General features: G+C 43.5%; 1 protein-coding gene across 2 annotated transcripts in view; it reads right to left on the bottom strand.

The window, feature by feature from the left end:
* Usp13 (ubiquitin specific peptidase 13) overlaps positions 1-26207 on the bottom strand; it is a 114239-nt gene that overhangs the window by 22719 nt on the left and 65313 nt on the right. For both annotated transcript variants that reach the window (XM_008760924.4, NM_001107665.2), the window contains exons 11-18: positions 19709-19834; positions 16769-16922; positions 13328-13502; positions 7019-7107; positions 4536-4658; positions 3772-3798; positions 2977-3120; positions 1228-1385 (exon numbers count right to left, since the gene is read on the bottom strand). In XM_008760924.4, coding sequence (XP_008759146.1) covers positions 1228-1385; positions 2977-3120; positions 3772-3798; positions 4536-4658; positions 7019-7107; positions 13328-13502; positions 16769-16922; positions 19709-19834 — 996 coding nt within the window. The remainder of the gene's footprint in view (positions 1-1227; positions 1386-2976; positions 3121-3771; positions 3799-4535; positions 4659-7018; positions 7108-13327; positions 13503-16768; positions 16923-19708; positions 19835-26207) is intronic.

Here is a 26207-nt window from a genome sequence, read left to right as displayed (position 1 = left end):
GTGAACTGGTGCCAAGTACTTCTGAGTCAGAGGCTTGGACACTGCCGCTCTCCCACCTATGCCCTCCCCCTGCAGTCACCAGGAAGTGGTTCAGAGCAGCACATCAGCTCTGGAGTCTCCACTTGTCTTAGCTCAGCAGTGCTGCAGGCTGGTGCCAATGACAAGGGTGTAAACGGGAGAGGTCAGCACTCGCATGCAGCCCTTTCTCCAGCCAAAGTCATTATTTGCACTATCTTTTTGACCGACTGCATCTTCTGCAGACAATTCTGTGAGGTGAAGATGCCAATGTGCACACTGGGTCAGTGCCTCCGTGTCTTAAGTACTGGAAGAACTGGAGAACAGATGACGCCTTAGCTAATGGTCGCTTTAATGGGATCCCAAATGGTTCAAACCAACCCATCATGAAGTTATTTCTGCCTTCCCCTGTTTGTGACAGCACTAACAAGCTAAAGGATTTGTTTGGATGTAGAAACTTTAATGATACAAGTAGGGCTCAAGAGAGCACCCAAGGGGGAAAATCTCTGGTTGAAATAGTTTGAGAATTTTAAAGGGAAAATTCCCCTGACCTGACCAAAACTCACTATGACCTCGGCAATAAGTCCTAAAAGGAACCTGGTCAGCACAAGCAAAAGGACCTAGGAGCAGAATGCTACTCAGAATGAATTCTGATGTGACAAGGGAGGGTAGGTTTGAATGTACTTTCCTGAGTATTAAACTGATACCTATAACACCCTGTCTCCAAATAAACGGAGATGTTCACAACTACCAAAAGAACCTCTTCTCTGTAGAGGGAGCCAGTAGTAGTGAACTCTGAGATATATTTTGATAACCTCGGGCCTATTTTTCCAAGGTCTTGATATCAAAAAAGCATGATTTCTCATCTTAAGAACTTTCTTCCCAAGCCAGAACCTTGGCACCTCTTTGCTCTGAAGGTCATGCCCTAAGCAGATCTGTGAGCCCCACTAAGGAACATTCAACGTCTTGATCACCTTGCTCAGTTCCATATCCCCTTATGCATAAGTTGACCACCTGAGTCCCTCGTTCATTCAGTTTAATTTTGGGTATACTGCGTGCAAATGAATCTTCAGGAGGTGTGATGGGACACAGTCAGATGCAGGTGACGTAGAATGATCAAAAGGCCTTGGGAGATCTCTGTTGCTAAAAACCAAACTGAAAACCACCTCCAGTAAGGTCAGTAGTCCCAGACTCACAGTCCCCAGTGCTCACCGTGGCTTGTAGAGCCTGTACCGCCTGACTGCGCTGGAATCCCATGGCAGTGATAATAGCTACGATTTCCTCAGGAGGTTGGTTGTCCAGTCCAGTAGCACCAAAGGCAGAGGCCCCAGCCCCTCCATACCCAGGTATGGCCAGTGGTTCAGCAAAATCTGAGGAAAATAATTGTACTCAAAATTTTCTGGGTTTTGTCTTGAAAACAGACATTTTAGGACTAATGAGGGAAAATACCTACAAAATTGTAAATCAAGGGATCTTGTGAAAAGCTAGAGATACATGTCAAGTTAACAGAACTGGGAAGTCAGAGAGCCCATAGATCAGATGATTTCCAAGCAGAGTTTCCAGCAGGAAAAACAGCCTTTTCAACAGTGGTGCTAGGGTAACTTGCTATCTGCATTACAAAACCATAAAGATAGATGGCCCTCCTCACACCACAGGCAAAATCAAATCGAGATGGATCATTGTCTTAAAATGGGAACTAAAGGTGTTCATTTAATAATTAATTTTAATTTTCTTAAGTAAAAAGAAACCACAGGCACCAGAGTCTTTGTGACATTGGAGTAAGTGATAATTTCTTGTGTACAACACAAAGTATAACTCATAAAGTAAGAAAAAGTTTTGCCAGACTTCATCAAAATGTAAAAGGAATCTATTTAGTAGAAAGAATTAAAGAAGGCAAGAGACAGCAAAGCAGAAAGAGACCTCTGCAAACCATGTGTCTGAGAAGAAACCTGTGTCTAGAACTTAAAAAGAACTCTTAGAACTCAATAATAAAACGGCAAATAACTCATTATATGCCCAGGATCATTAACCACTAATACCTTTTAAACAACAGTGACATACCATGGTATGGCCAGGAACCACTCTAACAAAATCACTAACAGTGAGAATTCAGAAAAACTGGGCCCCTCATCCATCATGAGTGAGAGTGTAATGTGGTTCAGCATTGTGTAAAACTGTTTGACAGTTTTTAAAAAGTTAGACCCGGAACTACATCAATTTTGCTCAAGAGAAACAAAAGTATAAATCCACATACATAAGAAAGTGTGTGTTTACAGCAGCACTAATAAATGTCAAAATGAAGAAACAACCCAACTGTTTATCACCCCGTGAGGAAAGGACAAATGAACTGTGGTACAGCCGTACAATGGAATACTAGACAGTCATAAAAAGGAGGTACCATTCATGCCACAGCACAAAACCCTAAATATATCATGAAAAGCAATAAACCTGGCACAAAAGGCCTCATGCAATACAATTAGATTTATGTGAGTTGTGAAAAAATAGGCAAATTCCTAAGACAATGTACATGAGGTACTGGAGACACCGAGGGCATGAGAGAGACACCGTCTGTCTATAGCATTTCTTTTGGGTGTATAAAAATGTTCTAGAATGAATTAGCTGCCTAATTGTCAAGGGACTAAAACTCATGTGAATACACACTTCAGATGGGTGGACATGGCAATGACACCTTCAAAAGGGAGGTAAAAGAAGACACTAAGGACTGGGCCTCACTTCTTGGGTTTTCTATTTCCAGCTTGAAATAGACACCGCTTCCTTCTAAGGATCTTTTGGTCGACAAACTGTGTACACGTTGAAGGGAGAAGTTAGTTACACCGAGAAAGCTGTTGTTTAGAAGAAGCCTAAGACTGTGACTTTGCCCAGACTACAGGAGGTTACCATCATCTTTAGGAACACAGCACTGGGAACATGAACACCAAAGCACTCTATGCTGCCACCTACCAGGCTCTTCCATGTGCACGATAATCCAGTTGAAGGCCACCTCAGCTCCAGTATTCCCCGTGAAGTACACAGCCTTCCTGCAGGCCTCCAAAGGGAAGCCCATCTCAGCCAGTTGCATCACCGAGGACTCATCAATGTCTGAGGCTGCAGAGCACAGCAGAACATCCCAGGATAAGAAACGGAACTGTGTGCTTCTTCAACCCACTTATCTACAGACTGCCTGAAAACGGGTCCATTTTGTTGGGTCCTAATTTGAATTCTTCTTATGCCATCTAACTACTAAGCTATTCATAAGAAGAAATGGTATTATTACCTTAATTTTCAAATGAGGAAACTGAGGCATATAGTGTAGGAAGTGAATTGTTCCATAAGGGCCACTTGAGCATTGTCATTGGATCTACATTTGTTATTCATTCAACTTATAAACCCTTCCACCCAGGAATGGCTGCAACTGTCCAGCACAGAACAATACTTCTTTGCTGAACTACCACAGAAAAACCTGTCACGTTGTGGTCTAGAGAGATAGCTCAGCAGTTAAAGAGTTAAGAGCAGCACTTACTGCTCTTCCAGAGGACCCTGGTTCTGTTCCCAATGTTCATTTAGTGGCTTACAACCCCCTCTGCCTCTAGTTCCAGGGAATCTGACACCCTCTTCTGGCCTCTGTGGGCATCAGATATTCACATAGTGCACAGACATGCAGGCAAGACACTCATATATATGAAATAAATATGTCTTTAAAACATGGCACACTAGGAACAGATGTAAAACACCAAAAGCATTGTAAAAGATACCTACGGTCTATCAGCTGGTTCATCAAGCGGTCTGGAAATGAAGGGACAGGTCATAAGTGAGAGCTAGCCATGGCCAATAGTTTTAGAAAAGAGATTCCCAGACCCTCTCACTCCTGGTTACCCCACACACACCACCTGCAAAACACAGTTCATTACAGTAATGAGGGGAAACAGCAGGCTCTGGGCACTTAGATGCAAATAAAACAGGAAGTTCTGACAGCTCAATCAGTTAAAGAATTTTGATCTTTGCATGTATTTCTAAGGACACTGTCTAATTGCAAATCAAGGGTTCTGGCCTGAGCTTTATTGATAGGAGCAGTGTGAAAAAACACCTTGGCCTTTTTTTGCTACTCAGTATTGCCTGTCTGTAAGCCCTTTCAAGAACCACCTGCCAACAGGACCAAAATCAGTGGCACAGAGTGTATACGTCATTCCTATGTGTCTAGGATGATCTCACAGGGACCAGATTAGTGGTGGAACACAGTGGTTCCAGGCTGGTGGAGGAGAGAATGTCCTTCCAATAGGGCAGTGATTCTCAACCTTCTTGATGCTATGACCCTTTAATACAGTTCCTCCTGTTGTGGTGACCCCCAACGATAAACTATTTTCGTTGTTACTTCATAACTGTAACTTTGTTACTGTTATGAATTGTAATGTAAATATCTGATATGCAGGATATCTGATAACGTGATCCCTGTGAAATGGTCATTCAACCCTCCAAGGAGCTGTGACCCTCAGGTTGAGAACCACTGCAGTAGGAGATGGTACCTTTTGAGTCATCAGGAATGACTATGGGGGGGCTGATGTCAGGAAGCTCCTCTTCCCCTGGCTGCAAGCCCCTGGCTCTGAGATGGCTGATATCTAGTAGATCTGGCATATCAATAGAAACATCTGCAAAACAAAAGATCGTATTCACTGGACCCTCCAGACCCACACTTCGATCATCATAAATCCGCTTGTGTTCACTGCATGCATGTACGTAGGCAGCCTAGGGGCACTGAGCACAGCAGATTTGTCAAGCCACATGAGAGGATATTGGAGGGCTCAGGAGAAGGGCAGAGAGTGATGGGACAGAGGTGCCACTGAACAGCAACAGGTCAGATAAGCCAGAGGTCAGAGACCAGCAGCCCAGGGTATCTGTGGCCAAGGCACTCCATTTGGTGTTCTTGAAATGTTGACAAGATCTAATGATAAAATTTAGACTTCTGCATTCCAAATACCACAAAGCTGCAGCACATTTTCCTCTGTTAACTGTCCGAGCTTCCTTTTAGCTTCTATTCTGGACAATGGTAGCTGCTGTGACCTTTTCACACTGACCCCACTGCTCTGTGCTGCCCCAAACATGAACATCATGCTTATGGGAAAGGACATCTTTCCAACCTGTCACAGTGGAGCACAGTGGAGCCCTCCATAAGCTTAGAGCTCTCCTTTCCTGGATGCTGTGCCCCCTTCCTTTCACATCTGGATTCGAAACTCCTAATTTATACTTTTTCTCAAATCATTGTGATGATGCTGTTATAAATCATAAAGCTCAAAAGAACCTAGCTGAATCATAAGTGTCTTAAGCACCCGTGGGCTATCTGGGAGAAAAATAAAACCTTCATGCCTCAGTTGCTACTGCATTTGACTTACTCAAAAGCAAAATTTATAAGCCTAATAACAATTAGTGCTGTGCCTATGTAAACAGGAACAGAAGCGAGTCTAAACACATCTGCAGGGCTTTGTCCTTCAGACCTGGAGAAAACTGCCTCCAAATGACATCAGATTTGTAAACCCTATTAAAGGCAACAAGGCAGGCTGGGCACAGTAGCACATGCCTGCCATGTGTAGAACTTGGGAAGTGAAAATGGGCTCATCAGAATTTCAATGTTAGTCTCATCTACACAGTGAATTCAACGCCACCCTGGGCTACATGAGTTGCTGTCTCAAAAAACAAACTAAACAAACAAATGAAACCACAACCTGAAGACAAAAACTAAGATTGAAAAAGTTAAATTCTAAGGACCGGTAAAACTAAATACAAGGTTTAGTTTTACTTACAAAACAGATACAACTGGTCCTTAAGAGGAAAAAAACCAGGTCCTATCTAGAGATTCCTTTAAACTTGGTCTATAAAATCTGACTTCATTTTTGTTCTTCCACAAAAACTCAAAAGGAAAAACAAACAAATAAACCAAAAACCCTGTGCACAGCAGTCCAAAGCCAAGATTCTCAAGGATCTCAACCCTCTCAGAGGCCAGTGGAGAATGGAATGGTCAGCACCCTGCCCTCACACACTCTCTGCTCCATAAACCCTTCCAGCGAGAAAATTAAGGGTCTCCTGGACATCGAGAATAGCCCAGCACAAAGGATGATCAAATGGGCATTGTGTGCCCATGAGCACCAGGCTTCCTAGGAAATAACTCTGGCTGTTCTTCCTCCTTTCTCCAGGTCCTTTTCTACCAGTGTTTGCCTGACTCTTAAAACTTGCATCGCTTTGTTGGACAAGTGCCCAAACACACATCTGGCAAACAGTTTGAAGTCCTTGCTTGAGAAGCTATACAGGGTGAACTATACATCCTTCCACAAGCCTAGAGGTCACTTAAGACCGCTCATGCTCAACCCTGGTGGTAGACGGAAAGGTCTTTATGCCTCGTCTGAAAACGAATCCTTCCACAATGACCTTGAGTATTGATGGGAAGACAGTCCAATGAGACCCAAACCACATCCTTCTTTCAACTGTCCAAAGCAAATGTTTCCAAGTGATTGGCAGGAAAATTTGTATGACTTAGATAAATATCACATACATACAGCACTGCTGTATCTCAGAGGCAGGGAGGGTTGCTACAAGGAGGTTATACCTCCAGCTACCTACTACTCCAAGAGTGGTTTCTGGACTGGCAATGCTAACACCATCCAGTGGGTTAGCAACACGATCAGCCCACCTATACCTGCCAATCGGGATCTGCATTTTCCATAGATCCCGGGTGACTTGTATGCACAGTAATGTCTGAGATGTGCTGTCACGAGGATTCTACTTTCCCTCTTAGAACCTGGTCCTTCCAGAGTTCAGTGGTGAAGGGGTGGCTAGCATATAGTGCTGCTTATTGTAGTGTTTCTCCTAGACTGTGAGTCCAGAGAAACATGGGAGTAACAGAGGAAACAATGGGTGGAAGTGACGGGGGCAGACGTTCCCACAGCCTCTTTCACATGCCATGTCTTGTTAGGGGCTCACTCTACAGTTTAAGCAAGAGCATGCAAGGGATACCTACCAAATTTTCGGGGAACCCAGTCAAGACCAAAAGTGAACTTCTTTATCTGCACTACCAAGTATTCAGGGAATGAGGCAAAGCGAGATGTTCTGGGAAACACAAGGGGAGGAGATCAATCAAACAAGGCAGAAAGAAAGGCGATTGTAGTCCCTGGCTCACAGGCAGCTTTGTCTGGGGCTCCTGGCAATGCCAAGGACTACCCTGTGAGGAGGAACCAACCGATAGTCAATACACAGATACTCTCGCACTCCTTCGACCTCCTGGCTTCTCCACAACAGAAGATGCTGACTGTGGGACACAGTGATCATGGGTGCAGCTATCTCACAGTGACTGCTTCTCTGCAATGCTCTGAACGGTGCTTTTAAACCACTTGGATTCCCAGCATTCTTGCAGTGCTCTTACCTGTGTATGTATCTGCATGTGTTCTCAGTCGAGCATGCACTGTGCCTGTGACATCCCCTACATGGTGCAGAGAAGCCAGCCTTACTCCCACTAGGGCCTCACAGCCCTGGACTGGTGCAAGAGAGGGGTTGCCAGAACTTGGGTTGAGGCTAACCATTACAGAGTCTCTTTAAATACCTGGATCCCTGGTAGCATGAGGCCGACAGCTAGCTCTGTTGTGGGGTAATCATCTAAGCTATCTAAATTTAAGCCTTACCTTTTAAATAATTTTAGTTTATGTGTATGGGTGTTTGTTTGCCTGTGTGTATATTTATGCACCACGTTTGTCCACAGACATAAGAAAAGGAGGTCATATCCCCAAGAACAGGAGCTACCAGTGGTCTGAGACACCGTGTAAGTCCTAAGAACCAAACCCTGGTCCTCTGCAAGAGCAGCAAGTGTTCCAGCCCCTGAACTTGACCTTTTTAAACTAACACAGTTAATTCTGAGTTCACTTCAAACTGAAATATAGAATATTCTGAGCTTGGGTTTATCACTTTTTGCACACACTGACTATTCAATTTGCACATCAAATCCATGCCTTTCTCAGTGCCAGAATCCAGCTCAGTCAGCAATAATCGTCTTTCCAGGACCTCTTTCAACTTGGTTGTCTATGTAAACAATGAGCCACATTGTTCCTCAGCCTTTGAGCTAAAATCAAGTATAGACAATGAGCCAGAGATGGTACAATAGGGTCCGCTTTAAAATAAAAGACTCTGAGCTTCCTCCTCCAAACCTAACTTTGTGAATCAGAGCCATTGCCTTCTATGTGGTACACATCTTTTCCCAGAATGAACAAAGCAAATGCCTGTGGATTGCTGCCCTCTGGTGCAGAATAGTAGACACAGCACTGGGCTGACCATTGGCAAAGAGAAAAGTGTGGCTTTAAGTCTTCAGTAGGCTCCTAATTTACTCCGGATCCGGGTGGATCACTGGCCCTCCTGAGGCTCTCTTTATATCTAGAGATGAACTTACTCATGCATCTACTGCCAGGGCTGTATAGTGCTTAGCCACCCTAGAGAAAACCCCTTGACATACTGGACAGTGTTGTACTGAGGAACTGAAGTGAATTCCATCAGCCCTAAAGTCTTGGACACTGAACTGGTCTGTCACTGGCCTGTACCTTCCCCCAGACAAGTTACATAGCCTGCCGAGTCTCAAGTTCTTTGTCACAAGAACAGGCCAAATGCAAGGCAGCTGTGAGAGCTCAGCCTTGAAAGGGATTGATCTAGGACTATCCTGGTTCTCCGAAGAAACTTTAAGTCCCTCCAATTAGATTTTCTGGATGTCTGAGAAGTCTAAATAAACATCATTCTCATTTAAATGAGGCTAAGACCTCCAGTTTACAGAAAGCCAACAAAATTCACCTTCAACTGTAATGTGGGAGTGTGTGTGAGAGAGAGAGACAGACAGAGAGAGAGAGAGAGAGAGATCCATGTATATGTCAGTCAAAGGTCAACACTGGGTGTCTTTCTTCCTCTCTCACTCTCCACTTTGTTTTTATGAGACGGTCTCTCAGTCTCTACTGGAGCTCAGATGAGACTGGCTAGCCAGTGGGACCCAGAATCTGCCTGTGTCCTCTTCCTCAGCACTGTGTTTACAGGAATGACCCACCATGCTCTGCTTTTTACACCAGTGTCACAAGATCCCATGCAGGCAGGCAGTCTCTCAGTCCTAAGGAGCAGACTTTACCAACTGAGCCCTCTCCCCTGCCCCAGACCTTCTCTTTTCACATTAATATCAAATCTGGGGAAATCTAATTAAATCAATGATATGTAAATGGTAACCTGGTGCCCTGCCAGTTGCTGACTCTATGCTAAAGAGCTGTAGGGAAATTTGGCTGGTGAAAATGGGGTCTGGGCAGTGGCTTGGTTTGAGGTTAGGACAGAGGATGGAGGGACAATTTAAGGGGTGACTCTGTAATGGGTAGCTACCAACACAAGAGCACAGGCAGTGTAGATGGTTCCCATATTTAAATGTCTTAAACTCAAACACATTGCAACTGTTCCCCATATATCTCAGGGTCAATAAGAGGGATACGAATCTCCACTCATTGGCAGTAGTTTGAAGACATCAAGTTTACAGTTAAATCTGACAAGGCATTAAACTGTGCTTTACAAAAGACTAAGTATAAACAGATTATTTTTGCATTCTCTTTCATTCCTAAACTGAACCTGTGGGTGTTTCTTAGAGAGCTGTACATTTTTTAATAAAGGCTATTGAGTATAAATCCAAAAAAATCTGTACATAAATCAGCTTTATAAAAAAAAGTTGTTGTGGGAATTAAATTAGTCAGGCCCTAAAGAGTACTCAGGATAGGTCTAGGCACTACTACAGGGTTAGCGGTCTTATGATGTCTATTAAAATTGTTCACTAATTACAATTAACACTAACATGTCATGAAGACATCTTATTAAGGAAAAAATGCAAGCCGTGATGACTAACATGGCTTACTGTGTGGTGCTGAAAGTTGGCTAAGTAGAAAAGAATAATGGGGAAAATGCACCGAAAATATGATTAATCAACTACATGCAAACCACATGACCCACAGCAAATACACACGCACGCACGCGCACACACACACACATTCACAAAAGATTGAAACAGTGACAGTGACAACACCGTCCCTCCTAAAGCTACTGACAGGTACATGTAAAGCATTTACTCTGCTCAGCTCCCTTTGACATCAGTTCTATAAATAAAATCCTTCTGTTATCCTCACTTTACAGATAGGAAAGAGGGCGCTGGCAGGAGAGTCAGCGGTCAAGGTCACATTCCAGCTGACTGAGAGTCTGCTCTAGAGCCCACACTACGCTCCTCTTTCCCAAATGACAAAGTGTAAGTCTCTCCACAGCCGCATTGGACAGGAGTTGGGTCTTGTCCAGCACTCTGCCTAGTTTGGTAGGTGAATGAAGGCTCCAACAACAACAGGCTTCCCAGACACAGCCTATCAGGATCACTTTAAGGCAGTGGTTCTCAAACCTCTCAACGCTGCGACCCTTTAGGACAGTTCCTCATGTTGTGGTGATAGCCAACCAAAAAATTATTTTATTGCCTCTTTATAATTCTAATTTTGCTTCTGTTATGAATCAGATTGTAAATATCTGGTATACAGGATAGTTGATATTTGGTCCTATGAAAGAGTTATTATTTCCCCAAAAGGGGTCTCAACCCATAGGTTGAGAAGCATTGATTTAAAAAAATCACTGTCTGATCCATCCTGACCTATAGTCCCACCAAGATCAACCCACTCTTTCTTCCTTCCTCTTTCTTTCTTTCTCTCTCTCTTTCTTCCTTTCTTCCTTCCTTCCCTCCTTCCTTCCTTCCTTCCTTTCTTTGTTTTTTAGAGATACACTAGGTTGTCCAGGCTGACTTTGAACTCTCTCTGTTGTCTAGGCTGGTCATGAACTCACTAATCCTCTTGCCTCAGCTTTCCAAGTTCTGGGATCACTGTATGCACTACCCCACCTAGCCACCAAGGATAGATGCCTTTTGCCTTTTTCTGGAGTTTTGATCTCTGGGTCTAACAAAAAGAAGGTTCAACGTGACATTAACAAAATGTCAGTAGAGTCACAACCTACATTGCTAAAAGATATAAAAAACATTTCAGAAGCTCACTAGCTGGCTTTGCCAAATGCCAAAATTAGCATCAAGTACGCAAGGACTGCTAAGCATGGCTATATGTGGACACGATGGATTACATGGATAAAACCAGTATAGAAGTGCCATCCCTGAGTGCCATCAGACCGGCTGAATCTCCCAAGCTTGCCACGTACTGGCCAACTGCTTCTCCTTTTATTGTCCCATCTATAAAATTGGAGACCATTGGAACCTACCCTGCACTGCTATGACCAAATTAAATGTGATACTGCTGGGTGGGAGGTTGGGCTACAGTAAAACCCTATCTCAAAACACAACCAGAGTAGTATTCAAAGGAAATTGAATCCCAAGCTCCAGGTAGGCAGTAAAGAGTAGGTGTTTCAGTAGCTCTATCCTTTTTCTTCACCTCACGGATGGTTACTTCAGGTAATAGCAATTGCCATACAATGCTAATTCTACTCACACATAGAAATGAGCATATGAGGGTTGAGGAGATAGCTTTTTTGGATGAAGACTTGCCTCATGCGTTTAGGAATCTGAGTTCAGGTAGCCACAAATTATGGAAAGCCAGGCAGTGAGTGATATGCCTCAATCATCCCCCTGCTCCTTCAGTGAGGTGAGAGATGGCTGTCCTCTGACTTCCACACACACACTGAGTAAGTGCGTACCTGTATGAATGGCACATGTGCACTCCATCATGCATACACACTGACACAGACATACACACACAGACACAGACACACACGCACACAGACACACACAAACAGAACTGCCCCTCCAGAAACAAAACTGACCTAAGGAAAGACTACAGAAAGGTCTACAAAGGAAAATTACAAGATGAATGGCTATTAATCCTCTCTGCACATGCACCTTCTCAAACTTATTTACTATAAGAATGGCGCCTTTTTTTTCCCGGTTCTGGTTTGACATGGTTGTGGGGTTGTGGTCCGGGTACTTTTTAGCCTTGTTTTGTTTTCTGTAGTTCAAAGATCAAGCCTAAGTCCACACACACTAAGCAGAAACTCAACTCTCCCACTGAGATGCATTTCTACATGATTATTTTTTAAAGTAGCTGTTTGGGTTTCCCATTTCTGACATGTGTGGTCTGGTCTGAAGCAAAGCAGAGTCCTGCAGGAGCTGCACACAGCAGCAGTCGGCAGCCTTGGCTGCCAGGCTGCAGGAAAAAACAAAAACACAAAAAACAGGCAGCCACAGCCCTCTCTCTATCATGTGAGTGCTAGGTCTCACCTTTGAAAGGAAGGGCCAAAGAACATTTCGAATGTATAATTTGGAATGTAGTATAATTCCAGAAACAAGCTCCAAGAGCTAGGAATATAACTCACTGATAGAGTTGAGCATCTGTAGAATCCTGGATTCAATCTCCAGCACTGAAAGGGAGTGTAGAGAAAGAAAAAGCAGACATCCTAATGAAGAGGGTAAGAGGGAGAACTGAGTGGATAGAGCCCCCAGGAGCCCTTTATTCTGTGTCTCTACATACACTCTGTCCCCAACTCATGTGGCAAGTATGAAGTGTGTTGTCAAGAACTGTCAGTAACAAATAAATTAAGGTACCAAATGGAGAAAAGAAAATACATGTACCTGACAGTCAGGCTCACATTGTGAGCATGAGCTATCTCCTGACTCAGTTGTAAGCAGTTCACCAAGCAAAGGTTCATGCCATCCTGGCTTTCCCAAGACTTCCCCGGGAGGCACAATCAACCAAGGCCTATGCAGAAACTTAACTATAAGGTTACAGGACAATGTAGTGACACTGACATATGGAAGGCTGCCAAAAGTAATTCTGTGACTTCTCTACCAGTTATCATTCTTGCCATATGGGAACAAGGGTGTTTCTCAATTCTACTCTACTCTCTTGATAAGAGGAAAGAAAGAAAGAGAGAAAGAAATAAAAAAGAAAGAGAGAGCGAGAGAGAGAGAGGGAAAAGAAAGAGAGAAGGAGAGGGAGGGAGAGAGAAGGAGGAAGGGAAAGGAATAGAAAGGGAAAAATTTTTGCTACAAAATAAACCACAATTCTGATTTATTTAAAAAAAACGGTGAATACTCTCAATCCCAGAGCATAATCCAAATTATAGGACTGTCTTACTGGTCAGCCTTATCAAGGGAAGGGAAAGACAGCTACAGGTGTACATCACAACCCATCCCACCCTCATGAACAAGGATTCTCAGAACACTTAGTCCCCTCCCAGCCTCACTTGGCCCCCACCTCACTAGGCCCCCTCTTCCCCATCAACAGCATGCCTTACTCACTTGACCCCTGCAGACTTGGCCTGCAGAGCACTGCTCCAGAAATCATCCACATTGTCTGGTTCAGCAAAGGCCTGAAGACAGGCACTGAATGGGATCTTGGCTCGTACCAGCTCTGGAAGGGGTCTCCTGTTGGTTTCTGCTTCCCTCCGCATTAGTTCATAGGCAATCAGCTCATCTGAGGAAGAGCAAGGAAGGCAGGACCTGCAATCACTCTTTTCCTGAGTCACACCCTCTGGCGTAGTGTGTTTCCTAGTACGTCAGGGCTGCTGTCTTGTCTGTCCATTCCAAAGAAGCCTGCCCAAGGACCCTTCCCAAGACCTAAAGGCTTTGTGGAGCCAGAAACACTTTTTGTTTCCATTTTTAAAATTCTCTTATTTTTTGCTATTTCTCTTTGAGACCAACTAGAGGGAAGTGAGTTCAGACCAGACTGTGAGTGGGACATAAATGGCACAGGAAGCTGCTCTTCCATTATCCCACCCTGCAGTGACCCAAGTACCTGGTCCTTTGCAGACTTCATACTGGAATTCTGCAGGTGTGTGGGAGCCACAGACAACCACACATGCGCCCACAAAGACACTTAGGCTGAAAGTCAAAACTAACCAAACACTGACAGGCCTAGACTTAAAGCCCTGGTCAACAAATACAGATGAGGCCCAGAGGAATTCATTCAAGGGGTTAGAGTTCAGGGATGATCAGGTAGGGGGAAGGAGGGGACAGAAGGAAGGAAAGAGACAAAGCTCCTGCTGCCAAAGTCAGGCTGTCCCCAAAGTGACAGAACCAATGGAAGGACATAAATGTAGAAATGAGAAGAGGTGCCCCTGAGCCCCTGACTGCCAGACTAGGTGTCTGTGGTTTCTCCAGCAACTGAGACTGTGATCCTGGACCCCCAGGGTTGTGTAAACAGTATGTCCTTGAGGATTTACCTCAGGCCTCTCAGGGCAACTCTACTTATAAAGTGATCAAACAAATACTCAGAAAAGAAGTAAGTAGGTTGGGGACCTCTTAAAATCCACAGGTCTGCTCCCACTTTGACACTAACTACACACAGCCACAGCATCACAGTTACTTTGAATGTCATTTCTGGTCAATCATTTCACAATAGCAACAACTGAAAGAATTCCCTCCTAATAGATCTGCTTGTGCACCTATGCATTTTCTAAAACTCCTCTGAAAAGCTTTTAAACCCCCTCTCTCTCCAGAGTACTTTACAGAGTACTACTTCTATCTATACAAAGGTTAGGCATTACTAGGAATCCAGAAATTAAGTTAGAAATCTCTTTTCGCAAAAAGAGTACCAATCATAGAGTACGGTGAATTAGAGATCACAGAACTGTGAAAACTATTAAGATCCAAATGGCTCCATTCTGTCAAGCCCTGCAACTAAAGAAAGAAAGCAAGGGTTAAAGGAGGGGGTCCTATGCTTAAACCTGGCACATCAGCCAGCACAAGAACATTGGAACCACAGCCTTCCCTGAATGATGATTCTGTAGTGATGGCCTGCTCAGCCTGAAGCCTGGAATTACTGTGTGCCACCAAGCTCCTCATTTTGCATTTAAAAGGATCCCTCTTCATCCCCAGCCTTAAACACAGAGAGGACTTCCTATAGCATGTATACTCCATTTGCCATGAGACTTTCACACCAACATTAATTTTACTGAAGACTTTATCACTGAGGCTGACAGAACTGAACAGAATGTGTAAAGCTGAGGTGAGCAAGGAAAAGCGATAGTTCCCTCTGATGGCTCATATTGATTGTCAACCTGACAGACTCTCCAGCCCGCTAGGAGATAAGCCTACAGGCACAGCTGTCAGGGATTATCTAGATTAGTTTAGCCCTGAGGGAAGCCAGTGAGGGATCATCTTGATTAGGCTAACTGAAGTGGGAAGATCCACCCAAAGAGGAGTAGCACCATCAATGGCCTAGACTGCACAAGGAGAGAAAGCAAGTCAAATAAGGGGCGTTCATCTCCCTCTGCTTCCTGCCTTGGAAAGGTAATATAGCCAGCTCCTGTCAGCATGACTTTTCCTTTCATGGTGGAATATATGCTGTAACTTTGACTCAAAATAAGCCATTTCCTCCCTCCCTCCCTCCCTCCCTCCCTCCCTCCCTCCTTCCCTCCCTCCTTTTGCCAGGCACTTTATGGCAACAAAAGGAAAAATAAGACAGCCATCATTCTCAAAAGACAACAAACCACTCACTTCACAGCCTTACATGTGTTGTATAATGAGCACGAATCTAAATGTAGTCCAGAGCTGTATGTACTTACAGAAAAATGAAAATAATTTCCTCTTAAATCAACAGAATCATCTGTAGGGGTTGGTTCGGATGCTAAGGTCCGAGTTCCCCAGTTGGTTCTTGATCTATCATTAAAGACACCAGTGACCAATGACTGAGGGTAGGGTGGGACACTAAGAATTGTGAGGGAAGTCACAAGCAGAATTGAGGGGGTGGGAAGAGAGCTGGGCATAGCTGCAGGAGATAAAGCCAACCAGCCTTGTGAGTTTTTGGTTTGGAGTGGCCTATGGTCACTCTCTCTGATTATGTCTGGGGTGACAGGAGAGTTTTAGCAGTGCTCAGTCATTGAGTTAGCAAGGCATTCTAAGATTAACTGGCACACGCGTGAGCATGTGTGTGTGTGTGTGTGTTTTATCTGTGGATTCAAGGGAATCTGGGTAAGGGCTGGTAGCTCAAACCATTTCTTCAGCTCAGGCAGGGTAGCAAGCTACACACAACAATCATTACTTTCCAATATCACAGTAAATTAAGTCCCCCAAAAAGTAGCCATAGCAACTCATAGAGTAGACCTTTACTTAGATGGCAAGAACCCAAACATGAGCTATACAACAGCCATTTTGCCTTTTCTTCTCTAAGACACTATCTAGAAGGAAGACCATCCATCTATCCATCCATCCACCATTTATCCATTCTGTGAGCTCAGACTGACAGCATAGGGAGGAGTCATGCCCTGGAAAGACTACATGAAGGCTCCTCTCCTTTTCAAAGTCCAAATATTCTTCTATTAGGTCTTGCTGCTACAAACTTGTGTCTGCCACAAGTTACCTCCAGAAGGCCTGCCTTAAAGCAAAGCTTGGTTGCTTCCCAGGATTGCACATCTAACATGCAGAGATGCATTTCCATCAACCTTCACACCACAGCGCATTACCAATGACAAGAGAAAACGTTGTACACACAAATTACCTGTCCACAATTATGCTGACTCCCACCTAACCATGAACCACATTCTCAGGGTTTCAAATTAGCTCCTATCTATAGCACTTCTACAAAGCCTGCCAGCATACACTTAGACCCTCCATGGAAAGTCACATGGTGACTTAAAAAAGATGGGAGGAGTGGTGCAACTGCGCTGAGAGACCTCATCTCTGATGCAGGTCTCGATGAATAGAGACACACATGGTTCTTTTCCCTTGGGGGACTGTTACCTTTGTTGGTTGCTGCCTCCATTGCCACTGGTAACTGCATAAGGTAGTCCACCCTCTCTGTGTAGCGGACCTTTCTGGTCTGACAGCATTGAATTCGCTCTTCCACCAAAAACCGGAAAACATCACTTGGGTTTTCTGAGCCAATGCGATTCCTCTGAAGGTCAGATAATACCAAGTTAGCAGGCGCAGGGAAATGAAGCTATGAAAATAACTAGTATAACTGTGATTCTGGCATCAAGGTCTTGCTTTACTGAGTTTTATCAGAGTGTGCCAGACTAAGACACTGGGATACATATATATGTATTATATGTCCCCAAATGAGGGATTGGGTAGTACTATTATAAAGCCATTAAAAGAATAGAAGACAGATAATTGGGCATGGGGGTAATTAGAGGAAGGAAGGAAAAGAAGGTAATGAAATAGAGAAAAAAAACTGTCCTAGGAAAAATCAAGGTATGTTTGATACAATTTCAAATGCATTTGATGTAAACTATATGTATATAAAGAAATCATGTTGTATTAGGGTACATAAGGATATGGTAACATCCTTCCAACAAGTTAAGGGAGAACACTGCTCACAAACACAGAGAATTCACACGACTGAAAGGTTAACTGCCAAAATGTTAACAGCACAAGTTGCTACTATGGAAGTTACTATGGCAGTCTGATTTTCTCCTCCGAGTTTTCTTCTTTTCCCATACAAAACACTTTCATAACTAGGGGGAAGGCTGCTGATTTGTTTCATTTTGTTTAAAGGTGAATGAAAGGCTTTATTCAGGAATTCTTTATGGCTTCTATGGGATTCAGTTCTGTCGCATTGGAAGTGGGATCACATGCATGGTACCTGGGTATTAAGTACCTGGAGAGGCTTCCAAGGGGCTCTGACAAGGGACCAAACACTGTTGGGAGTTAGTCTGATGTGTTGTATACAAATGCTAAATTTTGAACCCTGAGATCTGGTTGCCCCCAGACAAGAGAATTCTCACATACACCAGCCTTTGCTGTGTAAACCTTGCTCCCCAATTTAAAACTATTGGTTAAATAAAAGTGGTTACAACCCATTACAAAGGAGAAGATCACAAAATAGGCTTCCTAGGTTGAACAGAGTACATAACTAAAAACAAAGTTTGCCTAGTCACATATGCTAAGAATAGATACATGGTCTTTAAAAACATCATAGAGTTATCAAATAAGCCACTTAAAGATGCTTTTATTAATTTAAAGCCTTTTTGACAATGAGACATGTCAGCTCCTGGCATTACCCCATTCTACTTGAAAGAAGATATAAGAATCAGAGAACCTCCATTTGGGGTTTGCTTCAAAGATAGCAAGCTGCCACTGGAAACAACTGCCCTTGCTCCAACTGCAGACAAAATGCGGCAGGAAATGGGCAAACATGATGCAGGAAAGTCAACTGCTGAACTCTGCCAAGACAGGGTTAAGCAGACCTTCATAATTCCTGCTCCACAGAAAAGTCTGTCCAATATTCTGGGACAGAAGGCTAAAGATAGATGCTACAACATTTTAGAGATATTCTGGGAGGAATGCTCAGGCAGCCAACTTTCTCTGTCATTTCTATAATTTTTGGAAGCCGTTTACCTGTACTTCCTGCATACTCAGGTAATATTTATTCCTTCTCAAATCTCTGATGGGGTTGAAGACTAGATAGTTATAGTCTCACAATTAAGCTTAAGTTGTTTAGAATTTTAAAAGATGATTTTAGGTCTAAGAAAATGTATCTAGGGGCTGGAGAGATGGCTCAGCGGTTAAGAGCACTGACTGCTCTTCCAGAGGTCCTGAGTTCAATTCCCAGCGACCACATGGTGGCTCACAACCATCTGTGATGGGACCTGATGCCCTCTTCTGGTGTGTCCGACGACAGCTACAGTGTACTCATATATGTAAAATAAATTAAACCTTTAAAAAAAAAAAAGAAAATGTATCTAAGTTAGAATAAAAGTTATGATAGAGAATGATTTAGGTATAGAACTCTAAACACACCAAGTTAAGATAGATAATAAAATACTTTATCCAAAATTACCAAATACAAATGGACTGGACATTATAAATGTAACTCCTACCTAATAGTTTTCATAATTGTTTCATATTTATTACATGTCATTTCTTACTATAAGAGATAGAGCCTTTTCATTTAAACAAAAAGGAGAAATGTTGGGGGTTGGTCTGGTGCTGTAAATAGAAATGCTAAATTTTAAACTCTCAGATCTGGTTGCCCACAGACAAGCAAATTCTCACATATACCAGCCTTCATTCTATAAAACTTGCTCCCCAATTTAAAACTATTGGTTAAATAAAAGTGGCTACATCCAATTACTAGGGAGAAAAACGGTAGGCAGGGCTTTGGTTACCGGGAAAGGGGTCACAGATAGGGACCACAAGGAGAATGAAAGGAGGAAGAAGCGAGAGGAGAGGAGAAAGAGAAGAAGAGGGAGAGAGCAGGAGGTCTTCATTAGACATGATGGACCAGGACCACATGCCTGAGGAAATGGACCCTGTGGATAGACTGCTGGAGCAGAAATAACCCAGGAGAGACTTGAACAGCAAGTACTGGGGAGTGCAGCTGGGGAAGTAGCCAGTCTAGTACTCAAAAAATAGATTCAGGGTAATTCCCTCAGTAATTATGCTAAAGCTGAATAAAAAAATCTTAGCCTCAGTCTTTCATTTAGAAGTTATCCAGGGATAGAAATAAATTTATTAATTTACAAAACAAAGTGATATAACACGCAGCATGAAAGGCATACAATCCAGCAACACCTGAAACCCATTTAAGTGACTGCCACATCAAGTTTGCATGGCAGAGACAGCCAGCAAGAGGCCCAGTGAGCAACTGAGGTGAAGAGAAGGGGGCATTTGATCAAGCCATCACCACAGTGGCTTGGTGCATTTCTGACCACCCCAATGGATGCTCTCAAGACTTACCTCTACCAGATTAACCAAATGCAAGAAAAACTCCTGGGCATCCTGCTGTCTATTGGAGGAAAATTCTGGGTGACTCTTGCTGACAAAGGCCTTGAACATTCGTGGAGAGATCCCATTCTGCTGAGGCTGCAGTATAAAGACAAAATCATCTTCTATATGCGAAGAACCTGCTACTGTCATTCTGCTAAAGGGACATAATAGAATGACTCCTAATGACATAGTGCTATATTCATAGATCAGAGCCTCACTCAGCCTACGTCACAGAAGTTTCTTGCCGTAGCTGGTGATTAACCATCTGTACCCATCATGTGGAGACCCAAAACTGGACAGTGGCAGAGAGTGAGGGACTTTATCAAGCACCCAGTCCTAAATGGTAAGTCTTTGTCAAACTCTTCCCTTCAAGGCTCAGGGATCTATACAGAAGAGGGGTCAGAAACATTGTAAGCACCAGAAGTGCTGGATGACTCGAAGGGAACAGCATCTTCCAGACAGAGCAGGACTGATGCACATACGAATTCACAGAGACTGTGACAGCATGCGCAGGACCTGCAGAGGCTCAGCCTAGGTGAAATCCCAGCCCTGAGAGAGGGAAGTGGATGGATGGTCCCACCTCTAACACAGAAACTGTCTGCAAAGACACTTGCAGATAAGAGGTAAATCAGTGTTCTTCAATGGAGCAGGACTGGATATATCAACAACACTCCAGGGCAGGCCCTCTGGCCAGGAGTAGACAGCAACACAAAATAAACTCCATGTTTTGTTTTGTTTTGTTTTGTTTTGTTTGTTTTAAAATTTTGTCTTATTGGATTTTTTGTTTGTTTGTTTGACTTTGGGTTTTTGTTTTGTTGTTTTGTTTTTACAGAAAGAAGAAAGAACATGAGGTTGGGTAGGTAAAGAAGACCCGAGAGGAGTTAAAAGAGGGGAAAATAAGATCAAAATATAGTGTATGGAGTTAATAAGTAAATAAAAACACTAAATTTAAGAAATCAGCAGCCAGCCCCTCCCCCATATACATTTGAAGCCTGAATGGCAAGCTGGTTGGGTCTAACTGTGAATTCTACCCTTCTAATGAGAAGAAAAAAGTGAACCATGACAAAAAGCAGCATCTGCAGAGTACTTAGCATGTACCAGACACTGTTCTATAAACGTCGTGAGCATAGTTGGCTCAATCAGTAAAGCGTCCGTCTAGCATGTATGAAGCTCCATCCCAGCACCACAGAAAGCAGGTGGGTGATACACATCTGCAATCCCAGCACTCAGGAGGTAGAGGCAAGAAGAGTAGAAATTCAATGGTACCCTTAGCTACATAGCAAGTTGAAGACTAGCCTGGGATTCATGAGACTGTCTAAAAATATATAGATACATATGTATACATGTATGTGTATGGATGGTTGGACAGAGGGACACATACATATTGAAACCTTCATACCAAAACCTTACATAAAAGGCCTTTTGAGATGGACTCAGAGGAAGGACGGTGGGTGAGCAGGGCACGAAGTCCACTATCTTGGTTGAAAGCTGCCTCTTGACCACTCACTTTGTAAAATGGTGGCCCAGAGTCTCCAAAATAGAAACCGCCAAGAGAACCTGCAGTGTGACTAGGGAACTGTATTTATCTTCTCCATCAGTAAGTAAAAATGAGACCAACTAAAATTAGAGAGAGGACCACAGTGCTCAGACTCTCTCAATGCTTATCCATGAGTTTGCAACAACGTGAAGGCACACAGCCAGACAGTGTCCGCTCCCTGCCCAGAGCCCAGTGTTTTAATTAATAAAGAAGAAGATAGCTAGTGGGAGGCTTCCAGCACATCAGAGCAATCGCTGACGATATTTCTGACCACACATACATCTTAACCTGTCCTAACAAAAGATTACAAGAAAGTCACTGGTCAGTTTTAGCACTATAGCATCTGGAAGGTCTGTAACATTATTGCTCTAAATAACTGACACGATAGGAACGGTTCAGTGCTCAGAGTGAAGGCAGCATGGACATACCAGTGCCGTGAATGGAAAGTTCTACTGGCAGCCTCGTTCTCCTGCAGCCACACTTCAAGCCCAACTGCGGAAGTGCTACTGCTGTATCCTAGACAGTCTCTTCTCCTCCCCTGTTTGTTTTATCATCTGACTTAAAACAACCAGACTGAAGCTGGCTAATTATAGCTATGGAATAACATGGTGGAGGAAAACATCCTGGAAAGACACTGTGTCTATGTTTTGATTCACTTAGAAACACCACTGTCTTCTATGTATGTGAATGAAATGTACTTTGCTTGTTTAAAAAAAAAAGGCAGAATGTTCTGTTTGCCCACAAGGTAAATACAAAGTAAAGCAAAGCCCCATGCTTAAAGCTAAAATCCTATCACCTTTCAATACAGCAAAATACTGGTTAGCTCAGATGATGTGAAACCTACAATGATGTCAAAATGATTTAATTTGGGAATCAGATATCTGTCCAGGACACTGTTTTGCGGAATACACAACTACTTCAAACATGCTATTTGCAGGAGAAAAAGATTGGAAAGCACTTGTCTATTATACAGAGGAATCTGGGTTTGGGCCTCTGCTTTAAATAAATAAATAAATAAATAAATAAATAAATAAATAAATAAATATCAAGAACGAATGGTAGAGCACAGATCAAATACTAGGCTGCAGAGATGACTCAGCAGCTAAGAGTGCCTATTGCTCTTTCCAGGTTCAGTTTCCAGCACCCATATACTGAGCTGCTCACAACCACTTAATCCCACTAGCACTTACACATGCATGCACACAAACACACACACACATACACACACACACACACACACACACACACACACAAACATGAATAAAAGTAAAAGCTTCTCTTAAAGAAATTCAAGGGGTTGGGGATTTAGCTCAGTGGTAGAGCGCTTGCCTAGCAAGCGCAAGGCCCTGGGTTTGGTCCTCAGCTCCGGAAAAAAAAAAAAAAAAGAAATTCAAATACTGGTTGTTGGTTAGACACACAAATGGTGTTGGTTGGCAATGACACAAACTTAGACACATCTGAGAAGAGTCCAGCACAATTGAGATATGTCTCTATAAGAATGGCCCATAGTCAAGCCTGTAGATAAGACACTTCCGTTATTAGTGATCGATAAGGGAAGACCCAGCCCATTTTGGATGGTACAACCTCTGAGCAAATGGTTCCAGAGTGTATAAGAAAGCAGGGTGAGCAAGTCATGAGGAAAAAGCCAGTAGCAGTATTCCTCCATAGCCTGTTTCAGTTCCCACTTCCAGGCTTCTGCCCTGCTAAAGTTCCTGTCTTGACTTCCCTCAGGGATGGACTGTTGCCTGGAAGTGTAGGACAGAATAAACCCTTTCCTCCCCAAATTTCTTTCGGTCCTGGAGTTTTATCACATCAATAGAACCCATAACTAAGACACTGGGAATCTTTTTATAGATGAAATGGTTAACGGAGATAATACTAAAAAGTCTAGGGTTTCCCTTGGTCTGTAGCAGATGATTTTATATCAGGATGCATATCTATCAGAAATGCACCAAGATACAAAAGGCAGAGGTGAGAAGTGAAAAGTCCATGCTAATGTCATCCATAGCTGGCAATTTGAACACTTGAAATGCTCGATCCAAGCAAGTGCTGGAGCAAGATCATGCAGTTGTCAACAGCAGCTGCACAGGCACCAAATGGCCTGAGGCAACTGCAAAGTCCACAGTGTTCTACCTTTGCAAGACCTTTCTGCATGCATTTCTGTTTCCACACAGGAAGAGTCTGGCCCTCAACAAGCATGGTGTGATGTGAGCTACCAGCAGAAAATGGTTCCCTCCACCCTCCACTGTTAATAGAGTAGAGAGGTGTACGGTGACTATGGTCTATCTGAAAATACATAAAATACTACATAAATCCAGGACATGCCCAAGACTACAAAATAAAACAAAACAAATACGCATGCGCGCGCGCACACACACACACACACACACACGCACTCATACACACGCACTCATACACACGCACGCACGCACGCACGCACGCACACAAGTTCAATTCAACCTCTACCCTGAATGTCACAGGAGCCATATAGATATGAAACCAAAGATCTACTCCCGTACCCACCCCATAGACAAGAACTTCTCTCTACTGCCAGAAAGCGCACTGTAACTCATGGTCATGATTTTTTTCTTCTTTTAATTTTGTCTGTTTGTTTGTTTGTTTGTTTGTTTGTTTGTTTGTTTTTGTTTTTGGCAGAGCCTCATTTAGCCCATGTTGGTCTTGAGCTCACCATGTATCTTGAATTTTTGATCCTCCTGCTTCTGCCTCCTTTCTCGTCAGAGTCTAGTAATGCAGTTATGTGAAGAGAATTCTGGGTGTTTGTGAGAAAAGTCCAAGAAAAGAATACAAGACTCTTATGTCCTAGGTTCCTTTAAAACACAGAATTGTTCTTGGAATGTGTTATCATGTTCCTCCCAGGTATAGCAGATAGGAGCGCGTTTACTTCAGATTACTCACTATTGCTCCCTGTTGCTATTCAATTAGATGTTTAAACTATACTTTATATACCTCTGTGGAAAAACATGATTTTGCCACATGTGTCTTGTTCTTGTAATCGTACAGAGATTGAATTTGTGAGAACTTTACTCATCTGATTTTTTCTTAACCCTCAGAGTATAAATTGTCTGATGCTCTGAATAAACTTGGCTATCTCATGTGACTCTAGTCTGTCTAATTTATCGGTTCCATTTCCTGATGTCCCGAGACTCAAGAGCTGTGGCACTCTGTGGTGGGATCTCAGTCCTGTACCACCACATTCAGTCTATGCAAGGCTGGGAATGGAACCCAGGGCTCAAGCACATTAGGCCAGCACTCTACCAATTAAATATCCCAAGCCCTTTGGGATCCTCTTTTCTAGACCACTGGGTATTGGTTCTGCACTACAGGGAAGGGTTTTCTAAGTCATCTAGATGAAAGGTCACAAACCCAAAATGCCAGGAGCATTAAACAGGTCACAAGTCACAGGGATTGGAGTCAGCTGGGAACCATGCCCTTCCATGTACAGGAGATCTGCCAGTGGGCTCCAGCTGCCACCAACAGACTAGGGCCTGGATATGATGTCTGAACCAAGAAAACACATTCAGCAGCCAAATACAGCCCAAGTAAGGCACAGTCATACCTCATACAGACAGAGCAGAGGTTCCCACTTGCCTATCAAGGACATCAGGATAGTAGCCAAATGCAGTTTTATTGCCAGACACTGCTAACCTGAAGAGTTTACACTTCCTTAAATAAGAAGATTCTAAAAGCATAAAAATGGTCATAAAATAAACACAGATTTACCTTCATTAGAAAGCTAATTCCTGGGGCTGGGGATTTAGCTCAGTGGTAGAGCGCTTACCTAGGAAGCACAAGGCCCTGGGTTCGGTCCCCAGCTCTGAAAAAAAGAACCAAAAAAAAAAAAAAAAAGAAAGCTAATTCCTGAAAGTGCCCCCCCCCCACACACACACACACCTGCAGCCATCTGAAGGTTGTGGTTCCATGAGCTGCATTCAGCCACTCTGCCCTTCAGGACCAGACTCCTTGACTCTACCCGACAAGGCAGAAGCTGCCCTCATGAAAGCTACCCAAGGCCCAGCACAGCCTGAACAATGTCCCAGAATAATGAGATCAAAACACATTTAAAAAAAAATCAATCATCATTCTTTCAAAATTCCATAGACGCTAGATAGAGAAGCCTGGGTGATCCAACCCCTACCCAAACACACCTTCCATTGTGTCCGCAGTGAAGATTCCCCCGATGGTCTAGTAGATTTATAGCTTTATACTGCAATGCTGGGTAACAAGGCTCTCTGAGAAGACGTGTTCTCTTTATCTCATCTCTTGGGTTCTCTAAGCAAAACATTTGTGTCCCTCCCTCCCCTCTTCCTAACCTACTTCCTTTCCACATCTAGATACCTCTGTGGATACACTCCCTTCATCCTCCTTTCCTCCTTGCCCACCTCCTCCAACTGTTGGCTCCATATGACCAAGTGTGAGCTCTCTTCTCACTTCTGCTCTTAAATTACCACAGTAGTTAAGGACAGCTGACCTAACCCTGGAGCACAGAGGTCACAAACTCGGGACCCAGCATGGTTCAGGCCTGAGCACTAAGTGAACAGGTGAGCAGAGTGGGTGGGGAGGTGAGTCTGGGTTTCATTCGTTATGGCTGTGTGTGGCCATAGCGCAAGGCATGCTGAATCCAGCTACACAGATATGCACTGCACATTACCATAGGGCACCAATCAAAAAAAAAGAGAAGGCTGCAAGCAGTTCCCTCTGGAGCTGTGTAACAAGGAAGTTCAGGGAGAAATAGCAGCCCAGGGTGCACATGGAGATCCATCAAGTCCAACTTTCAGTTCGTCTATCAATTAGAAAGTAGCTAACTAAGCTTCCCGGTTGAGCACGCTGGAAAACCACTTATAACTTTCCAACAGCAAGATGCTAGCAGAAACTGCTAATCCCCAGCTTTGGGTGGGGATTAGGAGGGGGCTG

This window comes from Rattus norvegicus, chromosome 2, assembly GCF_036323735.1.
Source record: "Rattus norvegicus strain BN/NHsdMcwi chromosome 2, GRCr8, whole genome shotgun sequence".
NCBI classification, from domain to species: domain Eukaryota; kingdom Metazoa; phylum Chordata; class Mammalia; order Rodentia; family Muridae; genus Rattus; species Rattus norvegicus.
The sequence above is the reverse complement of the archived record's forward strand: the minus strand, read 5'-3'. Positions and strand labels throughout refer to the sequence as shown.